A 24,943-nucleotide genomic window follows, 5' to 3' on the forward strand; every position below is an offset into this window, starting at 1 on the left:
ACCAAGTTAATAGCTATAATACGTTGAGTAAAAGAAAATGAGAGAAGATGGCGTAAATACAAAAACAGAGAGCACTATTTTTATAATTGATTTAAAATCAATTACTGCTTAGAACTTTAGACACATTTCCCTTCATGTCATCGGGTTAGTCAAGGAGGCTGCCAGTTGGTTGATGTGCCCACATGTGAAGCTTTCGTTGTATAGGCTCGAGTGGTTGATCTGATCTGACAGAGGCAATGTGTAGGGAGGTAATTGCATATGACAAGGGCGTGGTTTCTGATGTACCAATTCGCATTTGCTATCATGCGCAGCGACCGGGCTTGGTATAAAATAGGTGATTTGTCAGCAAGGCAATCAAACATTCACAGCCTAAGCTTCCCTAAAATCTGCTTTCTTAATTCTTTTAGCTCTTGTACTTAATTCCAGATATCTAGACGTTTCTACTTTTCGATAATAAGCAAGCAAAGCTTTGGAGATCAAACGAGCTCCCTGATCTGCAGGGGATGTTCATTCGTATTGGCCAAATCAAGGCTCTAAACAGATTAAAAGGTCCAGAAGAAAGTTCACTAAGGTGAGTTTCTCGAACATCGAACAGAGGAAAAAAATTCAATCTCTAAGTTGTGGACGTGGCAGCTATATGTGTTTCCTTCCCGTCATAAAAAAAGTTTTACAACTTTCAGGAAGGAGGCATGAATACTATGGAATAGGAAAATATTTTCAAATTTCATTCAAGAAGAAATGAAAAAATACTAAACACCATCGTAAAATCTTGTAAAATCGTTAGTTTATTATACGCTTAAGTCAAGAATCTAGGCACTAATTGCTGCTTTGCGTATTTATTGGTTGCCGGTTGCCCATTTCTTGTATAAAAATATGCTCATCAGGCATTTTGTACAATTAGTGCTGAGCAGTTAGCAAAAATTATTTGTTAAAATAAAGATTGAATTAAATAAATTCATATCAAGGACATCAGCATCAACGGTTAGGGTCCATGCAGATTTGGATGCTGGCCACTTGAATTCTGGAGGGCTTTGGCCACCTCCTCTTGCAATGTACTTGGTGGCTCCGAAACAATATCCGTATGCATAGATAGATACTTTAATTTATTTGTAACAGCTAAAAGTATGATACAAATTATTATTAATATACCAAAGTTTGAATTAAACCATAATTTTTTACCTGGACGAAGATCAATAAGGGAACAGTGCTGATCAACCCAAAGAAAAGCGGTCCGACGTAGCTCATCAAGACTAGCACTCGAGACTGTTGACGTGTAAGAGGCAAGCAAAGGTTCCAGAATGAGACCCAACTAAAAAACAGCAATGAATTATTGATAAAACGTAATTTTAAACGTAACGTTTAAACGTAACGTAACTTTAAAAATGATGTTATATAAGTTTATGGCATTTTCTTCAAAGCTTAAGACTCCAAAAAAATCAAGAATAGGTCTCTAAACATTACTGGATCCCCCAAACTATTAAACACATATTATTAATCGTCACAAAATTTTTTATTACAATTTGTTATTTGAAAGTTGTTATTTTCCTCGTCACTTTAACGGCAAAACAACGCCTAAATCTGTCACTCCAACAATGTTTTGAATTAATTTTTGTCTTGTTCATTATTATCGATATGCCAAAAATTTGGCGCGCTCACTAGCGTATACAAAAGGAATCACTTTTATTCGCCCAAATCACTTTTTCTACAGACAACATTTACCAAAACCTTGAAAATAGTCAAAGGCACTCCATTACATTAAAATGTAATAAAATAAGATTTTAAGTATTAACCACGGTAAATAATGTTAAAATGTCGTTAGGAATAAACGTAACCGCCGCTATGTTGCGACTATGGTCTATAAGGGGACTATAACGTTTTATCTTGTTCTACTTACAATCCAAAATTTCCAGTCGTTCATTGTATTGTATCGTACATAAATGTCGTAAAGCTGCCGAACATGTTCTGTACCCTGCCTCGTTACAGGCGCTCCATTAGCTGGCAAAATTGAGTGAAGGTGCCTAATTAAGAAAAAAGTATATCTTTATTTGTTAAAGGGTATGGTTGTGTTGGGACAAGCTCACGTCAGCGAATTGTTTAGCTCGTCTCGCTCCATGCGCAAAGCTTCAATTTTATCCTTTAAAACATTGCGCTCCTGTCGCAGTTGCTTTATGTGGTCCGCTCCCTTTTGTAGCATGGCTGCCTTACTTAACTTGGCGTTGGGATTTAGCTGAAGCTGTGGTATGAGCGCGTGCAGAGTGTCAAATCCGTTCTTTATGTTGTAACGCCGCTTCTGCTCGGCGTGGATATGGCCAGCACGACGCTGCGTGTCTCGCGGCTGGAATTTTAGGCTGGTTGTAGGAGACAGTGGGGAATCCTGTGACTCGTGGAACGTCGATTCCGGTGACAAACTCAAGCTATTACTGCCCACGTTAGCTGTGGCCAGCCCAATACCGTGTATTTTACTTCCTAGAGGGGGACTGTGCAATGCAGAGTTGACAGCCATAGGCAAGGAGGCGGACTTTTTTGGTGAGTGTTGATGTGTTGGCACCGGAACCGACAACGGCGATGTGACGTTAGCGTAATGAACCGGAGGCGCATTGCTGTTGCTGTTAGTGGTGGCTATGGCACTGACGGAAGGTGAATTTGATGACGAACTGTTCGCCACTGCTGTTTGTAGGCGTGAATCTAAAATTGTGAATATCTTAGCACAATTTGTTCGGAGAATACAAAAAAAAGACTTACTCGAAGTGAGCAGTTGAGCCAGGGTGCTGTTTAGCATGGGATCGCTGGTTGCCTGCTGCATTTGCTGAGTGACCAGCAGGTTGCTGCAACTATGTGCGCCTAATGAAGAACTTCCCGCTCCAGCAGCAGACACCACTGAAGTGTGTTGCTGGTGCATCGAATTACTCCGCACCCTCGACTTGCTTTTGGAGTGATACTTGGGCACTGCGAAGGGCTGCTCATGATGCAGCTGGCGACCATCGGGTAGTTTATTAAGGGAAACATTCAGTGGTAAGCTGTTGGAGCGGTAGATTTCTTTAGGCAAAATGGTGTTTGGCGAAACCCATGTGGCTGAGCTGACAGCAGTCTGTAGTTGCTGTTGCTGATGGTTTTGCTGCTGGTGCTGCTGCTGCAACAAGCTAGCCACTGTGGATTGGTGCTGCTGTTGCTGTGTATTGTTAACCTGCTGCTGACGCGTAAGCTGCAAAATTTGTTGATTTCCCATGCCTACGGGAAGGGACTGTTGCATTTGCGGGGGCTCTTGCTGCAGATAACTTTGCTGCTGCTGCGTCTGCCTGGGGACATTAAGAAAAGTTCCCGTCGAGGCGGACTTCTTAAATTGCGGATAGGGCTTGTAGCCAATAGAGTTGTATGCATTGTCGTTTAGTAATGACAGCACATCGGCATGTAGAGGTTCTACCTTGACGTTGAGTTGCTGCTGATGCTGATAGTTATCTGCGTAACTGCTAATAAAACTCTGATTATTGAAGGCGTTTGTTGCCTGGGCCGAAAAGGGTTGCTGTTGAGCGAGCTGCTGTTGTTGGGAAGCCTGAAATGAAGACACTACCACGTGTTGCTGCTGCTGGTTCTTCTGTTGTTCGGCCAACATTTGCTGATACAGGTTCGTCTGGTGCATTGTGGGCTGGGCCTTGTCATAATTGTGGGGCTCGCGTCGGAATGGCCGCTGAGTGCTCTTGGCCACGCGACCGTTTATAACACACCTATTGGTGTTGTTGTCGTTTGCGCTAGCAGGTCCAAAATGCTTGCCTCCGTGTATTCGTCCGGACATTGAACCCGAGTCTCCGAGAAGCTGAGAATCATTGTTGGATTGCTGCACCTGCCGTGCAACAGAAAATCGTTGCTCTACCTCACCGTACGATACGTTATTTATGGGCGTGTTAAGCTCAAGCATGCTAGCATCTACATTTACAGCGCCATTGTTACTGCTGTTTACCACATCCATTATGCTATCGTTGCAATACAGCGTATGAGGAGCACCGACAATCGCTGACAGGCAATATTCGTCGTTTTTGAGCATTTCAGCGTCGGTTCCCTCTTCTGGAACTGGAGGCAAGCGTGTGGTTGGAATCAAGTCTGTAAAACAATGTTGGAGTCTTTCTTCAATTTAGTAAAATTAACGACTTTTCATACCTGAAAAGCTAATGTCGATGTCATCTAAATTCGGTTGCAAGGGACCAAGACTGGGCTGTATAAAGTCCGCGATGCCCGCGCCGCGTGCTAAGAAATAATAAGCATTAAACTTTGGCGATGTAACAGTAATTTTTTTTTTTTGATAATACGCACCGATTTCCCTAGAATCTGGAAATGGGAATGGAACGTTTATAGCCGAGAATAAGGTGTCTGTGGTCCAATCGTCTGGCATTAAGTTCCTATCGTTCAGAGGCGACCATTCCAAAAAGTCTAATTCGCTTTTCTGTAAGTAGGATAATTTTTGTAAATTTCGTAACTTAACTTTTTTCAGATAGGCAGCCGTCGATGTGAGAATTAGATTACATTTTGTTAAGTTATACATTACACTGTTATATATTACACTGTCTTTGGAATATAATAAAATAAAACAAGAGAGAATGCTATAGTCGAGTTCCCCGACTTTTTCATCATTTTTCTGGGATATCGATAAATATTGGAAAATAAAATGAGAACAAATTTTAAAAATTTTCAAAAGTGAGGGCGTGTCAATTTTGCGCGGCTTGTGGGCGTTGGACTGGGCGTGGCAAAAAGTTTTTGACAAGTCGATAGAAATTTACAAGGCTAATAAAAATATGAAAAAATATAAACAAATTTTGCAAAAGTGTGGGCGGTTTGTAGGCGTTAAAGTGGGCGTGGAAACATTGCCGACAAACTTGCGCTGCGTCTATGTCTCTAGAATTTGTTTGCTTAATCTCCTTCTAGCTTTTATAGTTCCTCAGATCTCTACGTTCATATAGACGGACAGACGGATATGGCCAGTTCGACTCGACTATTGATCCTGATTACGAATAAATATACTTCATATGGTCGGAAACGCTTCGTTCTGCCCGTTAACCCTTTTTAACGAATCCTTTTGCTCAACGAGTAACGGGTATAATAACTATTGGTTGGACATTTATGTATATAGCTTAAGAACAAGAAATTTTTATTGGAAAATGTATGATACTCCTTACTTAACTAAAGTTCGAGGAAGATATTAAGAAATAGAAAGAAGAAATGAATTTTGATTGTAATTGTAATCTTTGAGGGAAAATAATAAAAAACCCAAACCATCCAACATAAGGGACCCATGATAAATACTGTAGTAAAAAAGCAATCATCATTATCTACGAACAGATTCAAACAACCTGGCAATTAACGTAATTGAAATACACTCCTTCGATGATTTGGTGATTCGTTGGTTAGTTCAGTGAAATATGACAAAGAGCACGAATGGGCACAAGAAATCGAAAGCTTCTGTTTTTCCTGCACTATCAGCGCTACTTGGGCCTTACAAACTTGGACTTCTCAAAATCGCTGCATATTTACTGGCTCCATGGTACTTGGTCTTCAACTGCGATTCAAATTGTGGTCGTTGGGGTTTTTATGGCCGCTCTGTTGGGAGCACTGGCCGAATCTCTTTACTACATGGAGACTAAATCCCAGACTGGCAACACCTTTGACAATGCAGTGATACTAACCACCTCGGTCACTCAATTGCTAGCCAATCTTTGGCTCCGTTCGCAGCAGAAATCACAAGTAAACCTACTTCAACGACTTTCGCAGGTGGTAGAACTTTTGCAATTTGAGCCTTATGCAGTTCCACAGTTCCGTTGGTTATACCGTATCTGGCTATTAGTGTGCCTTATCTATGGGGCCATGGTGACGCATTTTGGCATAAATTGGTTGACAACTATGCAGATCAGCCGTGTCCTGACTTTGATAGGATTTGTATATAGGTGCGTTTTGGCCAACTTTCAATTCACCTGTTATACCGGGATGGTGGTGATCTTGAAAAAGCTGCTTCAAGTTCAGGTTAAGCAACTGGAGCACTTGGTGTCCACCACCACCATCTCAATGGCTGGAGTAGCCGGTTGTTTGAGAACCCACGATGAAATCCTACTGTTGGGTCAAAGAGAACTGATTGCCGTTTATGGTGGAGTTATACTATTTCTCTTTATTTACCAAGTCATGCAGTGTATATTAATATTTTACATCAGCAACCTAGAGGGGTTTCATTCAAGCAATGACCTGGTTCTCATTTTCTGTTGGCTGGCACCGATGCTCTTCTATCTCATCCTACCTTTAGTCGTTAATGACATACATAATCAGGTAAGTTTATGTTAACGCTTCACCGCCCATTTAATAAAAACATGTGAATGTGTTATAATCAGATGTAACGACTAAGTGATACTTATATATTTTTCCTTTTTCGAAATTGGTTTTACACTTTCGTCAGCCATAAATTATGTTCATGTGATCCTTTTTGGTATTAAAAAGTTGACGAGTTCTATCGCCCTTAAAGTATTTATGTTACGCAGTTTAAAGAAATTAATCATTATCATCAGGCCATAGCACAATTCGTGTGTACTTAGTTGCCCAAATACTTTAGGTACGAGGTGTTTGACCAAGAATTGGCTTTTGGAAGTCAACCACATAAATAGCGGTTCAGCTCAGTTTATCAAGATTCAAAATGGACTTCCAACCAGGTGAACTCTGTGCTTACTACCGCCTTTGCCGATATCTAGGGATATTCTGTATTGATTATAATCCCACTAAAAAGAAATTCCGACTGCGGCGCAGTGTTCTCTGTTACATAGTTCATTTTGCCTTGCAAGCCTACTTAGTTGGTTGCATCTCCGTCATGGTCACATATTGGCGTAGGTGCTTCAAAAGCGAGCTTACCACGACTGGAAACCACTTCGACCGTCTTGTAATGGTAATTGCCCTTGGTATTCTGGTTGTCCAGAATGCGTGGCTCATCTGGCTGCAAGCCCCACACCTACGAATTGTCAGGCAAATAGAGTTTTATCGAAGGAATCACTTGGCTAATGTTCGACTGCTCCTCCCCAAACGTCTGCTTTGGCTAATTATTGCAACCAATGTTGTCTACATGGCTAACTTCATTAAGACGTGCATATTCGAATGGCTGACGGATGCTTCTCGACTTTTTGTCATTACCTCCTTGGGATTTCCTTTACGATATCTGGTTACTAGCTTTACAATGGGCACATATTTTTGCATGGTGCATATTGTACGCCTGGTGCTCGACTGGAATCAGTCGCAGATTAACGCGATAATAGATGAATCGGCAGACCTCAAAATGACTAGCCCCAATCGTCTGCGTTTACGTGTATGCCTGGAGATGCACGATCGCCTGATGCTGCTCTGCAATGATGAGATCAGTCTTGTCTACGGGTTTATAGCCTGGCTGTCTTGGATGTTTGCCTCGCTTGATGTAACTGGCGTAATTTATCTGACTATGGTTATTCAAACTAAAAAATCAATCGTTCTAAAATTGATAACAAACGTAGTGTGGCTTTCGCCAACTTTTATGACGTGCGCCGCTAGCTTCATGAGTAACCGTGTTACTATTCAGGTATGTTTAAAATAATTCGATCCGATTATAGCTGGTGTAAATATTTGGGCAATGATTTAATATCTAAGAATTTTAAAGACCATCTATGTTCTGATTTTACATGCACATAATATAAATTATATCGACTCAGAACTACACGTGCTTAAATGCTATCTTAGTATACCTCTATTAATATTAATTAGTTAACAAGGCCGAAATAGATGCGTATCGTGCTATCAGTCGCGCTGTAACTTTTCAACATGCCACTCGCCGCCGAGTCGGGAGAATTTATTTTAACGTTTAAGTGCCTTGGTTTATCCTGCATTCGACATGAGCTTGGAAGCGGTGATGTTTGGCATACAACTAAAACAGTAGCACTCGCCCAAGTGATCATTAAGCCTGGAGCATACAAGCTCGCCATTTACGGCCAAGCGGGAAATACGTATTTTGTGGCCAATTATGGCACAGCCTGCCTGACGGTGGGTCTAATCCATATGTACTTCTTTTTGCGCCGTGCCAGACTATCATCTCTAATATCTCTTCTTCTGAATCGCCACGTCACCGATAATGCCCGAATTTATGCAGTGTACGCGAGCCGGGTGTTTCTCACCGGTTTTCTCCAGATCAAGGCGTTTGGCCACTCTGTCCGGGTTGCGGCCAACCTGCTACTTACATATGTACATACAACCATGATATTGAGAGCTGTGCACTCGAAAAGAAATACCTATGGGATGCCCTGATAACAACGCTGCTATGGAATCTGCCTATAATGGTGGCCATCTTAAAGACTTTGCGCACTGATTTGATGGGGAGAGAGGTATGCTAGGAATGTTATGCACTTTTTACCCGATTTCTTTTGTTGTATTTTAAATATTTAATATATAGTTATCGTAAAAAATATTTGTTCGAAAATTCTTTTGTATGTATTTGGAAAATATCTTTTATTGATTAATCCATATACCAATTTAGTAACTGGATAATTTAATAACTGGCCCACTCATCACTGACTCTGACCATGTCCGACTTTCCGTCTGTATGAACATAGAGAACTACAACATAGGAACTATAAAACACATAAACTTGAGTTTACCATGCCCACCCCTAATACATGCCATATATGTAAAACTGTTACGCCCAACAATTGTAATATTCTATCGATATGCGAAAATAATTTTAAAATTTGTGGCTATCCGATCGTTACCGTTATGGGAAACACCCACTTTTCTAGTTGTATGCCTTTCTTTTACTTTTTTAACTTAGTAACGGTTATATGATAGGAAAGCAATTCGACCTATCAATCTATCTATCAAAGTGATAGATGTTTGACTTAAACTTAATACTTAATGAGCTAATAGCTTATATATACAATGTTCTTAAATTGACACAAATTGTTTCAAAATTAAATGCTAATTTTGCTTTAAGTGTTTTTGTAAAAGATTATCATATCAATTTAACAATTCTTTTGAGTACATGAAAGAGAAAAACTAATATTGATACGCTTACTGCATATTTAAGTACCCAAACTTAATCCATTAGGGGGTTTTATCCTAAGCAAGATAGGCAAATAAAACTCGACTGTGGGTAAACAACGGTCTACTAGACCATGTCCCTGAAGTGCTTCCATTGACATATTTTTGTCGAAACAAAATAATCTGCTTTACAATATTAGTGATTAGTTGATTGACGCAGACCAAATGAAACGCAACGCATTTGAAGAGTTGAGGGTTCAGTTGCGAACCTTAAAATGGCTTGGAGTCCTGCGGTTCACTATCGACTTTAATAAGTGCTTAGTACGGGAAAATGCGTCTGAGGAGCGCAGTGCCTGGCTGTATTTGATAGGTGTAGTGGGAATTACGTGCAGCTTGATCGTCTACAGCACTTACTTTCCCAGTCACTTTATTATGGGAAAACACAACACCACGGGCAATTGCTATGCCCTAATCAACATCAGGTCCTGTTCCATTGTAACAATGCTGATTTACACACAGCTCTACATACAACGTTTTCGATTCGTCGCCCTCTTACAGTCCATTCTACGTTTTAACCAGATCTCTGGGAGTCACAGAGAAGAAGGAAGATTTGCTTTTTATTATTATACACATTTATCCCTACTAATCATTTGTATGCTGAACTATGCTTATGGTTACTGGACAGCAGGTGTTCGCTTGACCACAATTCCTATTTATCTGCTTCAATACGGATTTTCATACCTCTTCCTCGGACAGGTGGTGGTCCTGTTTGCCTGCATTCAACAAATATTACTTTCGATTTTAAAGTACTATAACCAAGTAGTTCTTAAAAATATTAAATCAAGCAAGGAGAGTCGCGAATTCTATTACAACTTTTGCAAATACAACCAAGTAATATGGCTAAGCTATACCGAGATCAACCATTGTTTCGGTTTGCTACTATTACTCGTAACCGGATTAATTCTGCTAATCACCCCTTCTGGGCCGTTCTATTTGGTATCTACCATATTTGAAGGACGATTTCGTCAGAATTGGCAGTTCAGCTTAATGTCGTTCACTGCCATACTTTGGAGCTTACCATGGATAGTTTTGCTGGTTTTGGCAATGGGCAGGAATGATGTACAGAAGGAGGTTGGTAAATTTGTGTACTCCCTTTAAAGTAGCATAGTGGTTTATTTCTAAAAAAAACTTTAGCTTTTATAGTTACTCGTAGAGTAAAAGGGTATGCTAGATTTTTTGAAAAGTATGAAACCGTTAGAACGAAGCGTTACCAACCATTTAAAGAATGTACAAATTCTTGATCAGGATCAGTAGCCGCTCTTCTCTTTCGAGTTACCTCAAGTCGTGCTGGCCATGTATTATCGTTGAAATCTCATAAAACCTAAAAAGTTGAGGCTAAGCATACAGATCCCAGAGACCCAGCGCAAGTTTGTTTCCTTATGTTGACACGCCCAGCACCACTTGAGGTGACTCGAAAGAGAAATTTCAACAAATTTTTGTCATATCGATGGAAAACAAATCACAAAAGTGTTCCAAAGTCTGTGACTGACTGGTTTGGGCGGTAAGACATATGAATTAAAAAAAAAAACGAAATAAAATCTAAAAACATTTGAAGTATGTTTTTGGATGGCTTGTGAGATCTCTACGTTTATACAGACGGACATGTCCAGATCGACTCGGCAAGTGATCGTGATTAAGAATATACTTACATACGGTAGGAAACGCTTGATATATGTTTTTTAACGAAATATTTATCACTCAACAAGTATTAAGAGATTTAAGAAAAAGGGCACCAGCACTTTTGTCCGTGTATTAAAAGCAGGGACTCCATAAGGTGGGGGAGCAATTAAATAAATTCCTAGGCTACACCACAAAACTAATCAATTACCGTGAACATACTGGCAGTGTCATATCGTGTAAATCAACAATGAAATTGTATACATATTCAGTAAAATTGTTAGTTCGCAGTGACCTATCAACTGCATAATGTCAAAAGTCTGCCGGGACCTACGTATCTATCTCCGTCTTCTTCACATCATGGGCATGATGTGCTGGCATTTCGATTCCGACCACTGTCAACTAGTGGCCACATCTGGAAGCGAGCGCTATGCCGTCGTTTATGCTGGCTGTATTTTAGTTTCTACTACGGCTGGCTTTATCTTTGCGCTTTTACATCCGAGTCGATTCCACATAGCCATTTATAACCAGACGGGAAATTTTTACGAGGCCGTCATATTTCGCAGCACGTGTGTGGTGCTTTTCTTGGTTTATGTGATATTGTATGCATGGCGGCATCGGTACAGGGATTTGGTTCAACATATATTGCGTCTTAACAGACGCTGTGCTAGCAGTTGCACAAACCAACAGTTTCTGCACAACATAATACTTTACGGTATGCTTACGATCCTCTGCTTCGGCAACTATCTCCACGGCTATACTCGCGCTGGACTGGCCACACTTCCGCTGGCCCTTTGTATGTTGGTCTATATCTTCGCCTTTTTGGTTTTATGCCTTCTTCTGATGTTCTTTGTTAGTCTAAAGCAAGTCATGACCGCGGGATTGATTCACTACAACCAACAGCTTTGTCAGGGCGATCTGATCTCTGGTCTTCGAGGCAGGCAGCAGATTCTGAAATTATGCGGCGGCGAACTAAACGAGTGCTTCGGCTTACTTATGCTCCCCATTGTAGCCCTGGTGCTCCTGATGGCACCTTCGGGGCCGTTCTTCTTAATCAGTACCGTTTTAGAGGGAAAATTTCGACCCGACGAATGCTTGATCATGCTTTTGACCTCCTCTACTTGGGATACTCCGTGGATGATTATGTTGGTTCTCATGTTACGCACTAATGGCATTTCAGAGGAAGTGAGTTATTTGGGGGGGACAAAGTCAAAAATTAAATTTAGAAAACCAATTATTTAATGAAAACATTTACACATGCCTTACACCATTTTTTGTAGGCAAATAAAACAGCAAAGATGCTGACAAAAGTACCCCGAACCGGGACTGGGTTGGATAGAATGGTAAGAATACACTTTTTTACATTTCCTTTTGTACAACTGGTACAACGTTAACGAATATAATAGAAAAAAAATCACTTTTAGGTAAAAACTAAATTATTATTTTTCCAGATTGAAAAATTCTTACTCAAGAACCTTCGACAGAAGCCCATTTTAACCGCTTATGGATTTTTCGCTCTGGATAAAAGTACTTTGTTTAAGGTAATACATTTTGTATCTCAAAGGCAAACGTTGATAGCTTCCATATTAATATAGCTATTTACTGCAATCTTCACGTATATGGTTATTCTGGTCCAATTCAAGGAGATGGAAAATTCCACAAAGTCTATTAATAAATTTTGATCACTTACCGAATCATATGTTAAGCAGCCCGTAGCCTTCGACCTATAGTTCCTGCGCCATTTCCTGTATTCGGCTTTTATAACAGCTGAGTGCCGTTTCCAGTATTTGCCTTCAAGAACAACAGTCTGCGTGGTTTACAACAGAAAGAAAAAGCGTGATGAGAAAAGAAACACGGCAAATTCGAATTAATTTTCCATCCACAAATATATTTTCAAAAGTATCCTAACTTAATTAGCGAATTGCATAATATATGACTCACTTTGCAAAACCCATTTAAATTGCTAAGCCCACGCTCAGATCTGTAATGTAATGTAACCGTGAACATTCAAAAACCTTATTGTACATCCTTAAATAATATACCCACGCACATCTTGTAAAAAAAAGTTTTTCGCAAAGCCCAAGAACTAAAAACAATACAAAGAGCAGATAGCAATGCACGCAATGACGATGAGCGTGTATGCGACTATAAAGAATAGAAAATCTGTTACGATCAATCGTTCTCGTTTTTATTTTATAAGCTCGTCCTTTTTTTTATTGATTTATATCTTTATAAAGGGACAGAAAAGATTGATATTCCGCGTTTAATTTCTATATATGTATGTATGCCGTGCAAAAGAATTTTTCAAAAAATTATAACTAAGCAAATTAAGTTATTTTGTACATCCCTTGAAGCCCTTAAAATTAACGAATCATGGGTATTAATTTTTTCAGCTAGAATAAAACTAATCAAAACAAAACTAATCAGTCTATTGCTTTAGAACATTAGTTTTAATTTTAAAAATTTGTTTCGTAACAATCTACTGTCTACTACCATATAAAAAATTCAATTCGTATAAAATTTTTTTTTAATAAAAAACAATCTCTAAGAAAAACTTCCTGTTGTCAAGGTATTTATAAAATCAAACAAGGAAACACAAATAAGACTTTGGGACCTTTAAGTCCATAATTTGCGATTAAAAATGTTTTGCATTAGTATTCAATTTTAAAGTAATATGTTTACGTTATGTAAAAACTGAAAATAATATTCTTAGTCTCGATTTGGTGCCTAAACTGTAGAAAATCTACCAAAAACGTACAATTCATTTTTAATATAATTTAATTTTTTGTATTGTCTTTTTATTAATGTTAATGTTTAAAAGTTACATCTTTACTTTAATATCGGTCACCTCATTAAGAAGTTTTCATACCCGGTACTTGCAGGTATAAGAAAGAAAGAGTTTCAACCCCATAAGCATATTTATATTTTTGATCAAGTTCACTAGCAGAGTCGATCTGGACATGTGTCTCTATCCGTCCGTCTGTCCGTCAAAATCTCTGGAATTATAGAAGGTTGAGGTTAAAAAAAATGCTGATTCTACAATATTTTCTCATGCCATAACAAGATTCCTTGAAATTATGCAAAAGGTGGAGCGAAGCGTTTCCGGACCTATGAAGTATATTTATTATTAATCAGGATCAATATCAGGGTCGATCTGGCTATGTTTGCATTTGCACACAAAAAAGCTACTTTTGAGAAAAAAGAGCGAACACAAACCTTGCACATTTCTCAATATTTTTCATATTATCATAATTTGTCTTGCTAATTTGTTTCTTGTTTCTGAATACCCCATAACCCCTAACCGACCAACACTGCCTATTCTTTAAAAAGATGTTTTGAATATTATTTGATTATATATCTCATTATTTGCCTGGCCAAATTCTCCCTCGCACTCCCACTTTCTTAGGAACGGGTATCTGATAGTCGTCGAACTCGATTCTAGTGGTTTCTCTTGTTATGGTTGATAATACAAACATTTATTGAAATACAAAAAATAAGATCATTATTAAAATTTCAGGGAAAATAGTCGAACGATAACAACAAAAATGTTTATACATTCTGGTACTTATGCTCAATCTCAGTTTATAAATAAAAATGCCCCCCTCCAAAAGGTTCATGACGGCTAAAAATAACACTGCAAAAAGTCCCACTGCTCTTATCACTTGTCGCAAGAGAGAATACGCCGGAAAGTAGACGGTAGACTCACGGCAATCCATGGGGTCCAAGCTGTATCTAACCCTGGTATTTAATGGCGTCGACGATCACGCCGCAATCGAGTGATGCCTTTTTTCCAGCAGCGTAAGCCACCTACCGGTCAGTGATTTTTAGAGAGGGTGTGCTTTATACCCTCGGAAAGTAGTGTTTTGTCGATATCAATCCAGGCGTGCGCCACATTTCACAAGGAATTTTACGTTTATGATGCGCATCGATGGTACGAAATGAACTGATCCATGGCATTTAAAGTAGTAAAATTACGGAAGCAATGACTGTTGCTGACAATATTACATGTACATACATATATAAATATATACAAGTCTACACATTTGAACAATTTTCAAATTTTTTCTCATATTATTTCCCAATATCTATCGATATCCCAGAAAAATTATAAAATTTCGCGTTCGCATTCACACTAGCCGAGTAACGGTCAGATGAGATGATCGGGAAACTCGACTATAGCATTTTCTCCTGATTTTATTTTACTCATTTAAAATTGGAAGGGTACATTGTGTTCATTGAAGAATGTGTTACAAATGTCTGGCTTTTATCTGTTAAAGATTAAGTTCCATCATACACATTTGAATCCTCTAATGACTTTTGCTTCTACGAGTATTTAAAATGAAGTTTATTTTTATTATACTATAAAATGCCTACTAGATTAACTAGACCACCGATAGATTTGTTGCAAAGTACGTAACAGTTATAAAGATGTACGTGCTTTGTCTTGATCAGGATCACTAGCCGTGTCGATATGGCCATATCCGTTTGTCCGTATGAACGTCGAGGTTTTGGGGATAATATAAGAACTAACAGATATTTGTTCAATATAATTTTAGAACTTATGGACAGTGATAGCGTTACTACTGCTTACTTGTTAGCTTTTATTTTTCTGTTCATACTGTTACAGATCATGAGCAAATTGACTTGGGTAGTTATCCTGAATACACATAGGACCGGAAACGCATTCATCTACCTCATTTATATTTATCAGCCCATCTAGTATAACTTTTTATTGTTCAAATGAAGGGTTTAAATACAGCATTACCTAACATGTATCATCAACAAAAGTATCATCAAGAAGAAATCTTCACAACCAACAAGAAAGAACACGACACACAGATATTATTCAGGTAAAGGAAGTCCGAACAATTTGTTCCAACGGTAGAAATTGGCAAGAATGCAAAAATAAACAGTGTTAAGTTTGGGAGTTTACGTTTTAGGCGCAACAGAATAAACCTTCTAGTTAATACGTATAAAGTGTGTGTATTCTTGCTTAAGATCACCAGCCAGGTCGATATGGTAATTTCCGTCCGGCTGTACATACATATAAACGCTTTGATTCGGGAACTATGTTAAATAATAGAACGTTGAAATTATGCAGTTTCTAATTACGCCAAGGTTTTGCAATTAATGTAAAGAATTTTGCTACGCTCGTGTTAATCCCATTTATCAATTAGTTTTGAGGTTCTACAAATACGATGTACAACTGTGATCCCATTTTATATTATTCTTAAAGAAAATATTTCGTCTTTTCCCACTATAATAAAACATAAATGTAGTAATAAGATCAATTCATTAAATTAATCTAACATAAACAATTTTAATTGGAATCGCAGGAAATACTGTTTACGTCAAATAATTTTTCTCAGAACTTCTTACGACACTTTGTTCGTGGCCAAATTATTTAAAAGGATGCCAGTTGGCTATACCCAAATCTACAGGTACTTACTTGAGGATTACTATGTATATCAACGTCCAGCGGCGACGCAAATTGACACACCGGGGTTCTGCGCTTTTGTATGACTGCAAAAATGGAAAACACACAAACACCGTTTAGTATGGAAAACATAAAAAACGACGTGATAAGATTCTGGGGATAGATAGAGATAGTGAGTTCCCCAGAGATGACAAAATGTGTCAGAAACACGTGTCGTTTTACCAGTGGTTCTTCCTAACAACTATCTGGAAAGCTGTGCCGTAGCCAACAATTGCCTAAAAGAGCAAGCTGCTCTTAATTCTTACTTTAGGCCTTAGGCATATGGATACAAAGAATACCCTAGTGTATTTGAATCAGCAAAGGAAACATTGAGAACACTTCGTTAACACTAACATGTTGAATAAAGTGGAATAAAAAAATGGTTTTTAAAAAATTGGTTCTAAATGGTAATAAGGCTGAGAAAAATCTTTTTGAAATAAATAAAGAATAAAAAAGTATGTGACTGTTCTGCTATTTTCAGATATAACAACAGATTTCTTTAATTTTAAAAAAGTATCTTTTTCTCTTTGTTAGCGAATTTTGAATTTAAACATAACAAGAGAGAATACTATAGTCGAATTCCCCGACTGTCAGATACCCGTTACTCGGCTAGTGTGAATGCGAACACGAAATTTCATAATTTTTCTGGAATATCGATAGATATTGGCGAATAAAATGAAAAAATTTAAAAATTGTTCAGAAGTGTGGCGTGACCGCTTTGGCGGCTTTAGGGCGTTAAAGTGGGCATGGCAAAAAGTTGTTTGGCAAATCAATAGAAATTTAAGAGACTAATGAAATTATGTTATATTAAAATAATGAAATTATGAAAAAGTATCCAACAATTTTTCAAAAAAGTGGGCGTGGCAGTTTTGGTCGGTTTTATGTCGTAAGAGTGGGCGTGGCAGCATGGGTCAACAAACTTGCGCTGCGTCTATGTCTCTAGAATCTGTATGATGAATCTTTTACAGTTCCTGAGATCTGTGAGTTCATACGGACAGTCGAACAGTTCGACAGACGGACATCGCCAAATCGATTCGGCTATTAATCCTGATCAAAAATATATATACTATGGTCGGAAACGCTTCCTTCTGCCTGTTACATACTTTTCAACGAATTCATACAAAATATACAACATTTTTGGTGTTAAAGGTCCCAAGGTCCCTTGAATCTTACCTTGTTAAGAGATAATTATACCCGTTCCGCGTAGACTAAGAGGTATACTAGATTCGTTGAAAACTATACTTGAACACTATATAAAGTATATATATTCTTGATCAGGATCCATAGCCGAATCGATCTAGCCATGTCCGTCTGTTCGACTATCCGTATGAACTTCAAGATCTCAGGAACTATAAAAGCTAGAACGTTAAGATTCAGCATACAGATTCTAGAGACATAGACGCAGCGCAAGTTTGTTGACCCATGTTACCCACTCTAACGCGCACAAAACCGCCACGCCCACATTTTTGAACCATTTTTCAATATTTTTTCATAATTTAATTAGTCTTGTAAACTTCTATCGATTTGCCAAACAACTTTTTACCACGCCCACTCACTTTGGAATAATTTTTTTCTCATTTTATTACCCAACATCCCAGAAAAATTATGTGTTTTCGCCTTTGCATTCACACTAGCGTTAACGGGTATCTCATAGTCGGAGAACTCAACTATAGCATTCTTTCTTATTTATCTTTATTTTTTTTGAGGGTTTACGAATTTGAACCTTTTGGGTAACATTTTATATAGTACTTTAGAAGGGTGAAAACAAACTAAAACCATGCTATTTTTTAAACGAATTCGAACTATTCTTTCTCATTAAAAGACCCCAAAAAAAACCTTGATTTCCGGTATCTCAGGTTATAACCTGTAGACTACAGAATTTTATTCGGAAATACAGGTAATTTTTTGGGTTACTAATTTTTTTTTGCAAGTATATGGTAAATAAATTTGGTTTGTTTATAGAAATAAATGGGGAATTTTCCCACAGACAGTTATATAAACTTATATAAAAAGTGTGGACTTAGATTTCTTTTGACACATCGAAAATCCGGAAGACTAATTTTGTGAATTAATAGATCTCTACCGAAATTCGTGTGTATTCATTTAAAACATGGTTTAGTCACGATTAACACAACCCAAAAACGCGCAGGTAAAAAAATATGGAATTGCAACAGATTATATGCTTCCATTATCTCTCCAGGACCTTCACATATGAGGTATTTACGAATGGTATACATGAACTTAGATAATAACAAAAATTAATTATATTTGCTGATGAGGCGGTTGAAGTGCCTACCTATAAATAAGCAAAAAATTTCCATTTGCCTTTGTCGCCGACATCTAGAAGAGCGAAGAGATAATCACTGCCCTCACGATGGCTTTGTAACACAGGGCTGCCGGCCTCCCACTCGCACAAATGATGTAACGGAAAATTTTGGAAATACTATCAGCAGAAAACTGTGTCAGACTGTCGGTCGACTAGCTGTCAAGCTAAATGCATAGTCAAACCGATTCGATGTTTGTCTGACTTATGCTTTATGTCTTTACTTCTGCTTTTGAAAGTGCTAATCAATGGGATACTTGAAACTGCGACTCACTCCTACCGCGGCTGAAGTGCGCGGGAAACTCCGAGGCTGTCTAGACGATCGAGCGGGTGGTCAGTGAAGCCTAGCAGCGCCGAAATCATATGTTTAGCTTTTAATTACACGCAAGGCAAAAACAAAAGTCAGCAGAGAACAAAAATGAAATGACAATCGGCTAGGGTCCAGACTATGATAAGGGCCAGCGGCACAGCCGACCAGACTATGATAAGAGCCCGAAGTGGCGAAGGCGACTGAGGAGTCGGCGATGCCCGCTTGGCAACGCTAATTCATCCAGTCTTCCGTCCAGCCAGCTAGACGGGGATCATGCCTAGAATCTACCCCGAACAAGCTGACAACTATTGGCCGAAAATTGCCAAAAGTTAGCCAGCAGCTTCAAAAGCGAGAGCGGATGAGAAGATAACTTGTGCTTTTAAAGCTTATGGAGGTCTCTGGCTCGCTGATTCACTCAGATTTTTTTTGTTCATGAGGCTTTTGCACGTGTAGCACTTTTCAAAGAAATGATCATAATATTAGTTTATTTGTTTGGAATATTTTACCAATGCCGAGTGCCCAACATGCCGTAACAAGCAAATAGTTTGGAGCCTTATCATCTCCTTATCACAAGGTAACGACAACTACTTCCATATTTTTATTAGGCATTTGGGAAACCCTAGCCAAATTTTATTTTAATTAAATCATTTATTTGGGTATGATGTTGCTTGCAGTTCAAGTATACTATGAAGGGCTTAGTATATTACTCACACTGCATGTGCCAGCAACGCCAGATGACATTGTTCAGGCGAATTTTGTCCTTCCACCGAAGTCGTACTCCTTTGAAATGATTCCATTTGGGTGAGGTTAGTTTTTGACTGTAAATTAAAAGTTATTTTGTGTTCAATAAAGTAAAATATACAATTGAGTAAAAATTAAATTAAATATTTTATAATATGGAAAATCAGTTACAAAACAAATAGATTTCTTAGTAAATATTTAATCAATGCGGAGATTACTTTATAAAAATAGACTGACCCTCAGCCCTAAGCCATTTGCAATCTTTTTAAAATCTACCTATATACACGCTTCTGTGTATACATTTGTATCGGTTTTAACAAAAACATCTATTAAATAGTGTGAGTAAATATATATTCAGGAAGAAATGCCTAGTTTCTAGCTAAATTGTTTCCAAGCAATTATAGGGAATTATAGACATAAATTATTCCGACTGTTTTTTTTTTAAATTATTTTTTACCAATTTTTGTTTAAATGGAGCAATATAATATGAAATACATAAAAACTGTGATAAAAGTTTTAATAATAATTGTTTTTAAACCATTTCATATGGTATTATATGTATTTTAATCAGAACTTTAAAAGTGTTTTTGTCCTCATAAAGTAACTTTAAAAATGTTTTTGTCCTCATAAAGTAATATATATAAAGCATATAACTGTGGACGGCAGTTCACATAGGGGCGTCTACTATTGTGGACAACGGTCCTGTAGTAATGAAAGTCCTATACTAAAAGAAATCTTAAACGTATCGAAAGGTATCGCAAAAACTAATAGGACTTTTAAAAAATTAAATGGTTCAACGGAAAAAAATTTGTGAAGATTTAACAGTTGAAAGTACCAGCTAATGTGATATTATTAAACAAAAAAAATTTAAAAACCTTTTAATATTTAAATTTTTGCCCGACCAAGCTATTGAAACTAGAGGACTGTGCTGTGTCGGCAATAATAAGTTTTTTTTCGACTATCTGATCAAAGGTTTGACGAGATAAAAAACTAGCAAATGCGATGAAACAAAAGAAAAATCATACAATGCGTATTTTTAAGAACACGTTTTTCTGTGGGTAATTAATTTCCACTAGATTAAAATTGTCTAAATTGTTACTTTCCCACTTTCTCAGCATCATCTTATGAAACATATGTTCTACCTATTGATAGGTGTACCGTTCTGAAAGGACACCAACATTATATATATACCCGTTATTAGGACCAATAGCCGAATCGATCTGGTCCTGTGCGTCTGTCCGTCCGTATGAACGTCGAGATTCATAATGCAACACACGCCCTAAATTTCCACGACCACATTTTTGAAAAATTGTTGGATATTGTTTTCATAATTTTATTAATCTGGTAAATTTCTATCGATTTGCCAAACCACTTTTTGCAACGCCCAATCTAACGCCCTAAAGCCGCCCATAAGTGCCGCGACTACATTTTTAAAAATTTTTGGATATTTTTCATAAGTTTATTAGTCAAAAAACCACCCCAAATTGACACGCCCACACTTTTGAAGAATGTTTAGATTTTTCTTCGTTTTATGGTTTGTCTTGCCAGTATTATGGTATATCAAAAACCCCTTCTCAGATCTACAAAACGATCATGCGAAACATTTAAGCAATTTTGAAATTTGTTCCTTAGTTTATTCCCCAATATCTATCGATATCGTAGAAAAATGATGCAATTTTGATTTCGCATTCCCACTGGCACTTGTCCCGAATTGGACTTAAATATGTATATGTAAATATGAATGTTGTGTATTAAAAATCATGGAATTAGAAGAGAAACAAAACTTTAAATTTTATTAAAATGGGTAGCCGCTTCAAAAAAAAAAAAAAAAAACAGCAAAAAGTAAAATAAACAAGAGAGAATGCTATAGTCTAGTTCCCCAAATATCAGATACCCGTTACTCAGGTAGTGATTCGAACGCCAAATTTCAAAATTTTTCTGGGATATCGATAGATATTGGGGAATAAAATGAGAATACATTTAAAAATTGTTCTAAAGACTGGCAGCTTTATGGCGTTGAGTGGTGGTGGCAAAAAGTTTTTTTGGAAAATCGATAGAAATTTAAAATTATGAAATAATATCCAACAATTTTTCAAAAATGTGTGCGTGCCAGTTTTGTGCGGTTTTAGGGCGTTAGAATAGGCGTGGTAAAAAGTTTTGTTGTAAATGGATAGAAATGTACAAGACTAATTAAAAAATGAAAAAATTATTCAAAAATGTGGGCGTGGCAGTTTTGGGCGGTTTAGGGCGTTAGAGTGGGCGTGGAAAACAATTTTTTTCCAAATCGTTAGAAATTTACAAGACTAATAAAAATGTGAAAAAATATGATCACGTTTTTCAAAAGTGTGGGCGTGACAGTTTTCAGCTAGTGTTAGAGTGGGCGTGGCAACATGGCTAAACAAAGTTGCGGTTTTAACTTGGCTAAACTTCTAGATTTTATAGGGTTCCTGAGATCTCGACGTTCAGGCGGACATGGCTAGATTGACCCAGCTATAGATCCTGATCAAGTCGGAAACGCCCGTTGCATACTTTTCAACTAATCTAGTATCTAGAATCGTAGAGTAGAAGCGTATAACAATTACGTTGTTCTCTCTTTTAATATGTTATTTAGACAAAAAAAGCGTTTGGAAATGTCTTTCCATCGAAACTTAACACCATCAAAACAACCGGCGGGCGTGCAAAATGAAGCATGTTATAAATTTAAATTTATATTTTTCCTCGTGTATATTGTAGTCGCTAAAGCGCATCCAGGAGAACGCACACTCTCCTAGAGCACTTAGTCACTTAGTGAAAAACAACAATGAAATCACATGGTCGTGAAAAATGTAAGGAAATCCGAATTCGTAGTTATTAACAATACGCGTATATATATGGATCATACAAACAACTACCGTAGCTGTTTTATAGTGACTAAAAACCATCATTATAACAAACAAATTTAAAATTTAAAACTGTATAACACTTTTTTTAAACAAATCCTTTTCGTTCTTTAAAAAAAAACAAAAAACAATAGCTTCACAATTCAGATTTTTAGTTGATAAGGTCTCAGATAATAATATGTTGTAAGCAAATTGCATTTCATTTTGCAAAATTAATTCATTCTGATATTGCTTTGGCAATACTTTAATATTTTCTCTATGATTGCGCTGTCGTTTGCAGAAATGGGAGAAGTAACAGAAAGAGGGGTATAAAGGGTGGCAGAGGAGCGATTGAGGCAATGTGGGGCCAAAGTAACCTGAGCAGCGACGTCACGTCTCAACATGTGCCGCGATTATGGGACCGAAGCGGTCCAAGCTTTTTCGTTTGCTGGATTTTCGTTGGCCAGTTGAGCGTTATCACGCTCGAAACGCGTGAACAAGCGGGAAACAACATTTCATAAATCTTCAGGGCCCCGGTGTTCGGTTGTGGTCTCGAGTACGAGTCTTCAACTCACCTGTAGGCCAGATTCATGCACTTGAAGAGTTTGGTGAGCGAGGTCTCTATCTCCAGGTGGGAGGTCACCATGCTCATGCTGCTCTCGTCGCCCTCCTGGTCCATGGCGCTGAAGTGGGCCACTGTTTGGGGTACGTAAAGCTGCACGTCACGACATGTGTTGGTTGGCTCGCCCGGCTTGCCCAGACCGGGGTCCTCAGGGTCTAGCATCTTCACCTCGCCGTCATCCTCTAGGTCGTCCTGCGCCTCCTCTGCCTCGAAGTGCGAGACCATAAACTGGCCGGAGTGGATAGACTCCCGCTCCGCCTTGAGCAGGTCTGCCGTAGCCTCGGCGGACCCTGACGCCGAAGCACCTACTCCCGTTTCGTACTGCAATTGCTGGAAGTTTTGGCACAGAGACTGTTGCAGATAAGGCTGCTGGTGCAGCTGAGGCAGCTGGTGCTGCTGGTGGGGAAACATTTGGCTTGTGCGTTGGTATCCCTCGTGTTTATTCAGCATCATTTTCAACAGGTGCCAGGGGATGCCTATGCAAATAGTTTACTGTTGAGCCAAAATTTTGGCGGTTGCAGATTATGTCGATATGGCGAGGGCACATTTAATGGTTTTTTAATGTCTCTCGCGTAGTAAAGGCTTTTAAAAGCTGGTGCTGACCCTTTTTTAATTTGGATGGGGTTTTTCCATCATTTCAAAATATGTAAACGTTCGCAGACTATAAAAAAAAATATGTTTTGTCTTGCCTCGTGGTTAACACATTTATTAATTCTCTCATCTAGTGTTTGTCCTTGTCATTCTATTAACTAAATTACTAAAATAAGCGATTATTTGATAGAGACATAGCACGGTTTTAAGATTTTGATTTGTTTACAATGCCCGACACCTTCAGCTTTTCGTCATCGACACCTGTCCAATTGTTGCTTTTTCCGGAGCGAAGCTTCTCTAATGGCAAACACGCCCCGCTTTTGCCGTTATATGCGTCACACAGCACAATAACAACAATTTTCGCACACACACACACACACACAATCGCGGCGGGGTTGGCTGGGGATACGGACGTCAGAACGAGACGTCAGTGGCCGCTTGTAGCTCCTTGAACAGATAGTGAAGCCCCAACTACTCGTAAACACACGCGGATCTGATGGAAGGCCAACAAGGCGGGCAGAACCAGCGCAGAACGATCGGTTTCATTCCACAAACAGAACTGATCGGAGAACGAAGCTGCGAAACGCACATAACCTGTGCGCCGCACACAACACAACAATGAACAGCTGACGCGAAATCTCTCTCTCTCCCTACCTCGCTAGCGTTGCTTATCAGCTAGGAAAACGTACATACATATGTATATGTATGTATGTACGTGTTCTTCTATATGCGCAGATGTCAGGCAGCAATGTTGTCCCCCTCTCCACTATTACTATATGGAGCTCAGTCGATTTGACTCCTGGCATTCGGCCTTGCCATCCAGAGTATGCACTCCACAAGCAGTTCTGTGTTTGCACTTTTGACCTCTGGCTCAGCGCTGCCTTTGCATTTTGCCTTTTTCCGTTCCCACTCATATACACGCGCATGCACGCGCACCACAATTTCGGTACAACTGCAACTGCCCCCTATAGCAGAAACACGGGCAGTTAGCAGGCACGACGGACTACCAATACCACGCACACACGCGCAACACAAAGCTTCTACGTAGTTTAATCACAATATAGCACACATTAACCTATTGCGGGTAGCGAGCCCTCACCATCCCATCAGGGTTGTCAAGCATTTGGTGGCTCTGATAAACAGCACCCTCTTCCTAAAAATGGCTGAAAGCTGCGAGCCGAAAAACGCAAGAATGAGCATAATCACCCCAAACGTAAAGATTGGGAAGGGCAGCATACGAGGTCATATGTTTCCTGCTCCGAAATTGCAATACAATGAATTTAGGACGGCTATTTCCCGTAATTAGTTTCCAGTTTTATGGAATTGC

At 38.6% G+C, this 24,943-nt stretch overlaps 2 protein-coding genes across 15 annotated transcripts, besides 11 other annotated features; one reads left to right on the forward strand and one right to left on the reverse strand.

The window, feature by feature from the left end:
- Positions 1-768: 768 nt before the first annotated feature.
- Mondo lies at positions 769-24,741 on the reverse strand. Of its 11 annotated transcripts, none has more exons than NM_001169567.2 (12): positions 24,692-24,741; positions 22,979-23,686; positions 19,516-19,622; positions 16,145-16,218; positions 12,386-12,502; positions 4,306-4,435; positions 4,153-4,239; positions 2,743-4,095; positions 2,082-2,685; positions 1,895-2,018; positions 1,180-1,309; positions 769-1,116 (listed from the first exon to the last, which is right to left on the reverse strand). In NM_001169567.2, exons 2-12 carry the CDS (start codon positions 23,476-23,478, stop codon positions 983-985), a joined length of 3,360 nt encoding a protein of 1,119 aa, NP_001163038.1. In that variant the 5' UTR covers positions 23,479-23,686; positions 24,692-24,741; the 3' UTR covers positions 769-982. The 11 variants fall into 11 exon arrangements, with proteins under 11 accessions (NP_001163038.1, NP_001163033.1, NP_001163037.1 ...); NM_001169562.2 differs by having other exon boundaries at positions 22,979-23,782; NM_001169566.2 differs by having other exon boundaries at positions 22,979-23,629; positions 24,637-24,741.
- Positions 4,582-4,651: a mobile genetic element.
- Positions 4,907-4,995: a mobile genetic element.
- Positions 5,425-12,377, forward strand: Gr39a (Gustatory receptor 39a; the record flags this gene model as incomplete). Of its 4 annotated transcripts, none has more annotated exons than NM_165370.1 (4): positions 5,425-6,303; positions 11,976-12,038; positions 12,147-12,236; positions 12,291-12,377. In NM_165370.1, the coding sequence occupies 4 exons, from the start codon at positions 5,425-5,427 to the stop codon at positions 12,375-12,377; spliced, it is 1,119 nt and encodes a 372-aa protein (NP_724329.1). The 4 variants fall into 4 exon arrangements, with proteins under 4 accessions (NP_724329.1, NP_724330.1, NP_724331.1 ...); NM_165371.1 differs by lacking the exon at positions 5,425-6,303 and adding an exon at positions 6,665-7,570; NM_165372.1 differs by lacking the exon at positions 5,425-6,303 and adding an exon at positions 9,244-10,149.
- Positions 10,214-10,426: a mobile genetic element.
- Positions 10,653-10,742: a mobile genetic element.
- Positions 13,750-14,148: a mobile genetic element.
- Positions 14,755-14,883: a mobile genetic element.
- Positions 15,138-15,224: a mobile genetic element.
- Positions 16,729-17,286: a mobile genetic element.
- Positions 17,420-17,855: a mobile genetic element.
- Positions 20,726-21,244: a mobile genetic element.
- Positions 21,399-22,053: a mobile genetic element.
- Positions 24,742-24,943: the final 202 nt, after the last annotated feature.

Source organism: Drosophila melanogaster, chromosome 2L (assembly GCF_000001215.4).
Source record: "Drosophila melanogaster chromosome 2L".
Lineage (NCBI taxonomy): Eukaryota > Metazoa > Arthropoda > Insecta > Diptera > Drosophilidae > Drosophila > Drosophila melanogaster.